Source organism: Nannospalax galili, unplaced genomic scaffold, assembly GCF_000622305.1.
Source record: "Nannospalax galili isolate Female #2095 unplaced genomic scaffold, S.galili_v1.0 scaffold54, whole genome shotgun sequence".
Taxonomy (NCBI): domain Eukaryota; kingdom Metazoa; phylum Chordata; class Mammalia; order Rodentia; family Spalacidae; genus Nannospalax; species Nannospalax galili.
The window spans coordinates 6903615-6914625 of NW_008341028.1; the positions used below are offsets into that span (position 1 = coordinate 6903615).

General features: G+C 40.3%; 1 protein-coding gene and 1 non-coding gene across 3 annotated transcripts in view; both read left to right on the top strand.

Moving 5' to 3' along the window:
* The window catches only part of Zwilch (zwilch kinetochore protein), a 41479-nt gene that overhangs the window by 1055 nt on the left and 29413 nt on the right, over window positions 1–11011 (top strand). For both annotated transcript variants that reach the window (XM_008836349.3, XM_029565009.1), the window contains exons 2-4: window positions 2178–2229; window positions 7481–7576; window positions 9161–9279. In XM_008836349.3, the coding sequence (XP_008834571.1) occupies window positions 2178–2229; window positions 7481–7576; window positions 9161–9279 (267 nt within the window). The remainder of the gene's footprint in view (window positions 1–2177; window positions 2230–7480; window positions 7577–9160; window positions 9280–11011) is intronic.
* Window positions 5460–5591, top strand: LOC115070961. The gene has a single exon (XR_003850068.1). It is a non-coding gene; the product is annotated as a small nucleolar RNA SNORA72 (small nucleolar RNA).

Below are 11011 nucleotides of genomic sequence, written 5' to 3' on the forward strand. Positions count from 1 at the left end.
TTTAAAATAAATTTAATCTTGTGCCAGTGAGATGGCAGGTACAGGCGCCTGCCACCAAATCTGACAACCTGGAATGCACATGGTGCAAAGAGAGAACCAGATCCTGCAGGTTGTCTTCCGATCTCCACAAGCATATGCCTACACATACACAAATCAAGGAGTAATCCACAGTGATGTTCTCTATAGCAAAACTCAATCAGTCGCAGGCCCGTTTTCCTGTTTCTAGTTCAGTAGGTCATGTGTTAGATCGAACATGCAAATGGTGTCTTGAAACAATTCTCTTGGGTTCTTTAGTGACTAAAGTTTTTTTTCATGTGAATGGTTTTCCTGTGCTAATGGTTTATAGTTTATGTGCTGTGAGATTACTATTGAAATTTTATTAAACAATAATTAAATATTAATTATTAAACAATAAATGATATTCTGGAGGTTTTTATCTTTGTAATTTTGAGACAAGCTCTCACTATGCAGTGTAGGCTAGCCCAGAACTTGAACTCCTCTTGCTTCAGCTTCCCAAATGCTGGAATTAGGGTATGTACCACCATACCCAGCAGCTTGTAAGATCTGTGTGTTTTGTGTGTGTGTGTGTGTGTGTGTGTGTGTGTGTGTGTGGTGACTGGGGAGATGCCTTAGTGGTTAAGAACACTGGATCCTCTTGTGCCCGACCCTGGTTCAGTTCTCAGCACTTACTTGGCAGTTAAGTGTAACTCCAGTTCCAGGGAGTCTGATGCCCTTTCTGGCATCTGTGGACATTACACACATGGTGCACTTACATGTATGCAAGCAAAACATTCATACATACAAGAGATTTTTTTTTAACTTTATTTTTTATTTTTATTTTATGTGTATGCGTGTATTGCCTGCATGTAGGTAAGTGCACCCGTGTCGTGCAATGCCTGCGGAGGTCAGAAGAGGTTGTCAGATCCCCTAGGACTGGAGTTACAGTTGTTAGCTTCCATGTGGGTGCTGAGATTCAAACCTGGGTCTTCTGCAAGAACAACCAGTGTTCTTAACCGCTGAGCCATCTCTCCAGCCCCAGTTTTTAACATTTTTAAAATGAAATGTTCAACATAATCATATTTACTAATTTTTTTTTTTTTCTGAGACAGGATTTCATTGTGTAGCTCTGGCTAACCTGGAACTTGTTATGTAGACCAGGCTGGCCTCAAATTCACAGAGCTCCACCTGCCTCTGCTCTCCAGAGTGCTGAGATTAGGGATGTGTGCCACCACTTTTGACCCACATTTACTCATTTTTTTAATAACAGCTCATAAAATGGAGAGTAAATGTTTATATTTTAACTTTAGAAATCTAAGACCTGGGACCCTTAAGTAACTTCAGTGCCAGATCAGAGCCCATTTTTACTTTCTGAAAGACGTGGTAAATAACTACTGATATTTGAAAAGACAGAATAGAGGTAAAGAATTTAATTGTCTGCTGTTGCCTTTAAAATCATTTAAAATTGTAGGCTATCGTCCATTAATATCTGTCACACGTCTGTGCCTCCATGTTGGGGATGGAATCTAGGCCCTTGCACCTGTTAGGCAAGTGTTCTACCATTGAGCTACATTGCTGACTCCTTTATCTTTTATTTTATATGTGTGAGTATGTTGCCTGCATGTATATAAGTGTACCTGTGCATGCAATGCAAGGCCAGAAGAGGGTGTTGGATCCCCTGGAACTGGAATTATGGATGGTACTGGAGTTATGGACAGTTGTTAGCTGCCATGTAGGTACTGGGATCCAACCCAGGTCCTTTGGAAGAACAGCAAGTGTTGTTCTTTTTTTTTTTTTTTTTTTTGGTCTGTTTGTCTTTTTGAGACAGGGTCTCCCTGTAGCCCCAGCTGGCCTGAAACTCACTCAAAAAAAATTTGTGCATATGTATGACTGCCTATAGACCAGGCTGGCCTTGAACTAACAGAGCTCCACCTGACTCTGCCTCCCAAGTGCCGGGATTAAAGGTGTGTTGGCACAGCAAGTGTTCTTAACTGCTGAGCTATCTCTCCAGCCCCCCCCTTTATCTTTTCTTGATTATTTTTCCCTTTCTTCAGCTGTCCTTAGAACTGCCAGAAGTGCTTTGCTTTTTCCACTGTGCATATGTAAAGTGCTAGCTAGCTAATTCCCGAGTTTAGAGACATATAGCAGCTCTGTTTTTCACATGTGATTCTGCATTTCAGAGAATTCAAAGAAGAAAAGAAAGAAATTTGCAAAGACCCATTTATCTATGAGGTATGAGCAATTTATTTGGTTTAAAATTTTTTTTTGATGTAATATGTGTATGAGTGTTTTGCCTCCATGTGTGTACACAAATGTACCATGTGCGTGTCTGGTGCCCACAGAGGCCAGAAGAGGGTGTTTGATCCCTTGGAACTGGAGTTAAGGGTGAGTGTTAACCTCTCTGTGGGTACTGGGTACTGAACCTGAGTCTTCTGCAAGAGCAGCCAGTGCTCTTAACTACTGAGCCATCTCTCTAGCTCCAGTATTTGGTTTTTAAATATAGGTCAATGACCCTAAAATCGTGGATTTTTTTTTTCTGGCGGGGGTGGGGTGGGGTTCTTTTTGAGACAGAGTCTCCCTGTAGCACCAGCTCACTATGGAACTCACTAGTGGCCTCACTATGGAACTCACTATGTAGACCAGTCTGGCCTCGAACTCAGAGATTCGCCTGCCTCTGCTTCCCAAGTGCTGGGATTAAAGGCATGTACCACCACACCCAGCTTGGATTTTTTTTTTACAATTAAAAAAATTTTTTAATGCATATGTATGACTGCCTGTATGATGTAAGTGTCCCACAAGTATGCCTGGTGCCCCTGGAGTCTAGAAGGGACTGTCAGACCCCCTGGACCTAGAGTTACCAGTGATTGTTAGCCACTGTGTAGGTGCTGGGACTCAAACCCAGGTCCTCTGCAAGAGCAAGTATTCTCTTGGGACTTTAAATAAGACTTTTTTTTTTCTGTCTTTTTGAGACAGGGGCTCTCTGTAGCACCAGCTGTCCTGGAACTCACTATGTAGACCAGACTGGCCTTGAACTCACTGAGATCCGCCTGCCTCTGCCTCCCGACAGATTTTTTTTTTTTTTACATAGGACATATTTTACCCTTTTAGAAGTGAATTTTGATAAGTAAATCCAATCATGTAACTGCACCCATAATCAAGATGTAGAATATTTTAATTCTAAAACTCTTCTCATGCCTTTTTTTAAGCCATTACTTTTGTCTTGTTCTTATCGTTGCTAATCTGTTCTTTGTCTGCATAGTTTTGTCATTTCCAGAATGTCTGCAAATAAAATATGCAGCTTCTTGCCTTTGGCTTTTTAAAATTAATATAGTGCGTTTGAAATTCATTGATGTTATGTGTCAGTTTATTCCTTTTTTGGGGGGGGTCTTTTTGAGACAGGGTCTCCCAATAGTCCCAGCTGTCCTGGAACTCACTATGTAGACCAGGCTGGCCTTGAACTCACAGAGATCTGCCTGCCTCTGCTTCCCAAGTGCTGGGATTAAAGGCGTGCACCACCACACCCGGCCAGTTTATTCCTTTTTTAAAAAAATATTTTATTTTATTTTATTTTTTAATGTATATAAGTGTATTGCCTGCATGCGAGTGCACCCATGTCGTGAAGAGGTCAGAAGAGGGCATCAGATTCCCCTGGAACTGGAGTTAAGGATGGTTCGTAGCTACCATGTGGGTGCTGGGAATCGAACATGGATCCTCTACAAGAGCAGTCAGTGCTCTTAACTGCTGAGCCATCTCTCTAGCCCCATCCTTTTTATTGAGTAGTAGTAAAGTTTGGTTATCTAGTCATGGATTGACAGACATTTGTATTGTTTCCAGTTTTAAAAAAATATTTTATTTTGTGTATATGAGTGTATTACTTGCTTGTATATAAGTGTACCCATAATGTACAATACCTGTGGAGGTCAGAAAATGGTGTTGGATTGATCCCTTGGAACTGGAGTTACAGACTGTTGTTAGCTGCCATGTGGGTACTGGGAACTGAACCCTGGTCCTCTGTAAGAACAGCTAGTGATCTTAACCATGGAGTCATGTCTCCAGCCCCTGTTTCCAGGTTTTTACAAATATGAATTAGATTGCTATAAATACTCATATTTATTAAGAATCTGATATATGAGCCAGGCATGGTGGCACACGCCTGTAATCCCAGCACTTGGGAGGCAGAGGCAGGCAGATCTCTGTGAGTTCAAGGCCAGCCTAGTCTACATAGTGAGCCCCAGGCCAGTTAGGGCTACAGGTTTTGAAACCCTGTTTCAAAAAGACCCCCCCCAAAAAAAAAAAAATCTGGAGAGATGGCTCAGTGGTTCAGAGCCTGAGCTGTTCTTCCAGAGATCCTGAGAGTTCGATTCCCAGCACCCATATCAGCAGGCTCACAGCAGCCTGTAACTCCAGACTCCAGAACTGCATTCAGGTGTACACACACACACACACACACACACACACACACACAGACACACATGTATAATTAAAAACTAATAAAATTAATTTAGAAAAATCTGATATATATTAGCTATCCCATAGTTAAATTTCTCATAGTTGAGGTTATAAAACCTACATCTATGATAACAAAGAGCTAACTAAATTTTTTTGGTCTTTTTGAGACAGGGTCTCCCTGTAGCTCCAGCTAGCCTGGAACTCACTATATGGACCAGGCTGGCCTTGAACTCACAGAGATCCACCTGCCTCTGCCTCCCAAAAACTAAGTAAATTATTAAAAACCAAGATTGGGAGAAATAATCATAAACGAAGGTTAATATCTAAACATATATAAATGTATATATAAAATTTATATAAAACTCTTAAAAATCAACAGGAAAGAAAAAACTAATAGAATAGGCAAAGGATATGAACAAATAAAAATGTAAATATAGTTATCTTTTATTGAATTTTCACCAAACTCAAGAATCAAATACACTGGGTGGTATGGTGGTACAAGTCTTTAATCCCAGCATTCGGAAGGCAGAAGCAGGTGGATCTCTGATATCATGGCCAATCTGGTCTGCATCGTGAGTTCCAGGCCAGCTGGGAAAAGACCAAAAAATAAAATAATCAAGTACGTTGCTGACTAAATATGCCCCTCTCTGAATTTTTGCTGCTTGAAATCTGTATTAGTTTCTAACAGCTACCGTAGCAAAGTAGTCTTACAGTATTGAGGGCTAGAGGGCTGAGATGAAGGCATAGGCAGGCCATGTTCCCACCAAAGGTTTCACAGAAGGATTCTTCGTGGCCTCTTCCTGGCTTGTGGTTTCCAGTGGCCTTTGTTGATGCTTGGCTTGGATTCTTACTACTGTAATCTTTGACTCCATAAGCACATTGCCTTCTCCCTTGTATCTGTGTCTTTAAATCTCTCAGTCATTGGACTGACCCTTCACCCCAACTCAAATTAATTCTAAACTTAACTTGATTACATTTGTAAATAAGATTACATTCACACCGACTGTGTTAATCTGCGAATATTCTTGCTGTTCTGATTTTGTGATAATCAGGACAGGCTAAACATTCACCATAGTAAAACCATTCATGTGTCCCCAGGCCTAGTTCTTTCCCTAGGTCTGGTTTTTTAAATGCTGGTGACAAACCAGGTTTAAAAAAAGAATTGAGGTTAATGCTTCCAGATATCTTTATGGGAACACAGTGTAGCCCGCAACACTAACTAAAACTTAACATCTAGATTAGAGTAATAGAGTATCCTTGGTTTTCTGAACTAGGTATCTACATGCTTTTAATGTCCTAAGAAACTATGAATAAGCATATTACAGAATGGCCACCTACATTTGCTAGGAGAAATAAGTGAATGAAATACTGTGTTGATGGGATTGTGAGGTATATTCGAATGACAGTGATCTCAGTGTGATTTCAAGTATTCATTTTAGGAAAGTAATTCATAGGTATTCATTGTCCATTGTTTACTGTAGCAAATAACCGGAAACTAGCAACACATCACAGCATAGAATTACTGTATGATAGTGGAACTGTGGTACTGGGCGTCCAAAGAGTATAGGAAAGAGATTCATGATATAAACTATTAGAGTATCTTGTTATTATGGAAAATCCTGTCTGGATAGCTAAATGAACAGATTTCCACTTAAATGGATTTAAATGCCTGGAAAAACGATCCCACAGAATATAAGCCAGGGTAAAAATAGTAGTAATTATCCTGGGAGTAGAGTTATGGGTAATTTTTTGAAAACTATTTTTAAAATGCTCCCTGGGCCATACAAGTGTGCAGACCTGAGTTCAATCCCCAAAACCCACATAAAGGCCCCTGAAAGTTGACCTCTGACTTCCATGCATACACTATGGTATGTGTGTGACCACACTCACATGTACATCATGCATGCACATAATAATACATTTTTTTAAAAAGTTAAAAAGCTATTTTCATGTTTTTTCTACGATATATGTATTACACTTGGAGCAAAAATACAGACACTTCCTGTGAACTGATGTGTTATAGTTCTAAAGTTTCATAATCCAAAGAAAGGATGACATTTAGTATGCTGCTTTTTTATAATACGTAATAATGCAGTGTAATTAGGGAAAGAAGATGTCAATGTAGTCCTTAGCAAAAGAAGACTTTAGTGACTAGAGAGATGACTCGGTGGTTAAGAGCACTTCCTGCTCTTCCAGAGGATCTAGATTCAGCTCCCAGCACCCATGTTGGGGCTCACAGTTGCCTGCAACTTCAGCTCTAGGGAATCCGATGCCTCTGACCTCTTCTGGGAACTGCAGTCATGTGCACATATACACGTAAAGACATACACATAATTTTTTTTTAAATTTTTATTTACCGTTTTTATTTTATGTGTATGAGTATATTGCCTGCATGTGAGTGCACTTGTGTCTTGCAATGTCATGGAGGTCAGAAGAGGCCATGTACACATATACACACACACAAATAATAAAAATAAATTAGAAAAATTAACATGACAGGGCTGGAGAAATGGCTCAGTGGTTAAAGAGCACTGACTGCTCTTGCAGAGGACCCGGGTTTGATTCCCAGCATCCACATGACAGCTAAAAACTGTCCTTAACTCCAGGTCCAGGGGAATCCGAAGCCCTCTTCTGACCTGTGCGGCATTGCATGACACAGGTATGCTTACATACATGCAGGCAATATACTCATACTCATAAAATAAAAATAATAAGTAAAATATTTTTTAAAAAGAAAAATTAAGCTGGGCGTGGTGGTGCACGCCTTTAATCCCAGCACTCCAGAGGCAGAGGCAGGCAGATCTCTGTGAGTTCGAGGCCAGCCTGGTCTACATAGTGAGTTCCAGGACAGCTGGGGCTACAGGGAGACCCTGTCTCAAAAAGACCAAAAAAAAAAGAAAAATTAACATGACAAAAATAAGTGAAGCTTTACTTTTTAAAACTTTTTTTTTTTTTTTCTGGTCATTTGTATAAAACTGGTCTTTATGCATTTAAATTATATATATACATATATGTTGCAATCTGTTTTTAACAGGCCGATGTGCAAGTGCACTTGATCAGCAAAGGTCAACCAAATCTTCTGAAAACTGTTCTAAATGAAAATGACTTAGTGTTCATTGTGGAAAGAGTGGTAAGCATATGGGCTTTGTGACTAACCTTAGTAGCCAAATTTGGTTCTTTGGGAATAATCTGAGCCTTACTCGCTTTTCTTTCTGCGTAGTGAAAATGGGTACCAATTTTTTGAGGAATAAGCACAGTGCTGTCTACTAGAAATAAAATGCCAAATGTATGATTCAAACTTCTATAGTACACTCATTAAGAAAAGAACAAGTAAAATTATCAATGAGTCATCCAAGTTCATTGAGCACATTAATAGTTCCTTTCTTAGGTTATTGCTATGCAGTATTCTAATGTATGGGTACACCTCAGTTTAACCAGTTGAAGGGCATTTGGGTGTTTCTGGTCTTTGTGTATAGAACTACCATAATCATTCCTGTGTTGGTTTCCTGTGAGCACACTTAATGTTCAACCGTTGACTTTGACAGTTAGTGGTTATGTGGTTCTAGGCAAGTGATTTAGCCTTTTGTTAATTTCAATTTTCCCATCCGTAAAACATGGATAATAATAGTGTCTATCTCCCAATATTTATGAAGAATAAAGGGTAAATTGGGGCTGGTGTCATGACTTGGGGGTTAAAAGCACTAGCTGCTCTTACAGAGGACCCAGATTTGGTTCCTAGCCCCACATGGTGGCTCACAGCATTTATGTGGTGCACATACATACGTGTAGACAAAACACTAATATACATAAAATAAAAATGAATAAAAAAAAAGCCAGGCATGGTGGCACACAGCTTCTTTGAAAAGTACCTTATATATAGTAGTGCTCAGGAAATGTTAACTCCTACAGTTATTGTTAGTGTCAAGCTTAGTTACATAACTGTTTTGTAAAGATGTAGATATTAGATCCCTGTAACACTAATGAGAGGTGACAGACCTGAAAGGAATAGATTTAAGAAGTGAGGGCTGTGGCTGGGGGTGGCGGTACATACCTGCCATTCTAGCATTTGGACTTTGTGTCAAAAAAATAATGAAATAAATAAATAAAGTGAGGCCTGTGGACTCTAAGCTCCTATCCCTTAAGCAAGATGTTCCAGTTAGGAAATGAAAACTAAAAATCTGGCATCTTCCCTTGGTATTTTTACCTTTAGCTCATCTCATTATTTTGTGCATATTGGAACATTTCTCTAATGTTATCAGATGTTTCCTTTACAAGTAGCAACTAGAATCAGTATCTTTTAAAATATTTTTATTTATTATTTTTATTTTATGTGTATGAGTGTATTGCCTGCATGTATGTGAGCGCACCCGTGTCGAGCAACGCCGTGGAGGTCAGAAGAGGGCTTCGGATTCCCCTGGAATTGGAGTTAAGGATGGTTGGTAGCCGCCATGTGGATGCTGGGACTTGAACCTGGGTCCTCTGCAAGAGCAGTCAGTGCTCTCTCCATCTCCTAGAATCTATCTTTTTATGGGAAGATGGGAATGGTTCTGATGGCAAGATGAGTCGGTACCAAACTAGTAAATGACTGTCCTTCTGGCTGCAGTGCAGTCACTTGTGCTTGGGGACATGGGAATGAATGAATGCATTGTGTACTGTGTAGTTATTCCTTTCAAGTAGTTGACTCTTACATCTGATTAAATAAAATATTTTAAAGCCTTTAGAAAAGGAAGAAACAAGTCATGTTGAGGAATCACAGTCTGAAGAAACTGCTATTTCTGATTTCTCTACTGGTGAAAATGTTGGGCCACTTGCTTTACCGGTTGGGAGAGCAAGGTAAGATTTTTCTTACATAGGGGTAGGGGTAGAGGATAGAATTAAAATTTTTTTTTTAATTTTATTATTTTTATTTTATGTGTGTGAGTGTATTACCTGAATGTATGTAAGTATGCCCGTGTCATGCAGTCCTCCGGAGGTCAGAAGAGACATCAGATTCCCCTGGAACTGGAGTTAAGGAAGGTTTGTAGCCGCCATGTGGGTGCTGGGAATCAAACCCAGGTCCTCTGCAAGAGCAGTCAGTGCTCTTAACCGCTGAGCCATTTTCTCCAGCCTCCGAATTTAAATTTTTTTATTATTTTTATTTTATGTGTGTGAGTGTATTACCTGAATGTATGTAAGTATGCCCATGTCATGCAGTGCCCTCCGGGGTCAGAAGAGACATCAGATCCCCTGGAACTGGAGTTATGGATATTAGCTGCCATGTGGGTGCTAGGATTCAAGCCTGGGTCCTCGGCAAGAGCTCTTAAGTGCTGGGCTATCTCTAGCCCCAAGGGTAGCAGTCAAAGTAAAACATTCTTGAGGCTGAGCTACTGGCATTTCTGCCACCTCTAGCCCCCAAAAGTCTTTAAGGAGTTCTGGAGGATAGACTCATAAAAATCATAACATTAGAGTCTGATGATTACTGAAACAATATTCAGAAATATTTATGCTGATTTTTTTTTTTTTTGCTCTGTAGGTTTAATTTTTTTTTTTTTGGTCTTTTTGAGACAGGGTCTCCCTGTAGCTCCAGCTGCCTGGAACTCACTCTGTAGACCAGGCTGGCCTTGAACTCACAGAGATCCGCCTGCCTCTGCCTCCCGAGTGCTGGGATTAAAGGTGTGCACCACCACGCCTGGCTCTGTAGGTTTAATTTTATTTTTTAATATTTTATTATTTTTATTTTATGTGTATGAGTGTATTGCCTGCAAATAGATAATTGCACCCGTGTTACACAATGCCTGCGAAGGACAGAAGAGGCCATCAGATCCCCTGGAATTACGGACAGTTGTTAGCTGCCATGTGGGTGCTGGAATTCGAACCAGGGGCTTCTGCAAGAACAACCAGTGTTCTTAACCACTAAGCCATCTCTCCAGCCCAAGAAGTTTAATTTTTTTTATGCTTTTCTTTCATGGCTTCTTGAGTTAAAGCCATAATGTGAACTCTTTTCTTTCTTCCCGAAAACTTGACCATTTTCTGGTTTTCTTCTGCCAGTGTTTGTTTGGATTAATTCATATGTTTATAATTTCTTTGTGTGTGTGCATGTTCAGTGGGAGGGAATGCTGGACAGCCTCAGGTGTTGGTCCTCGTGTGAATAGGTCCTTTGTGCTATACACCCTTTTTGAGACGGTCTTTAGTGGTCTGGAGCTTTCTAACTAGGCCAAGATGGCTGGCCAGTGACCCCTGGGGATCTGCTTGCCTCCTCTTCAGTGCTGGGATTATAAGCATATGCTACCACACCCCAGCCTTCTTTATTTTCTGCAGTAATAGGGATTGAACATACTAGGGCCTTGACTGTCTAGGTAAGTGCTCTACCACTGAGCTACATCCCCAATCCATTTTTTTTTTTCCCCCCTAAAATACAGGGTCATGCCTGGTGTGGTGGCTCACGCCTTTAATCCCAGCACTTGGGAGGCAGAGGCAGGTGGATCTTTGTGAGTTCAAGGCCTACCTGTTCTACATAGTTCCAGGACAGCTGGGGCTACAAGGAGACCCTGTCTCAAAAAAGATAAATAAATAAATTAAATAAATA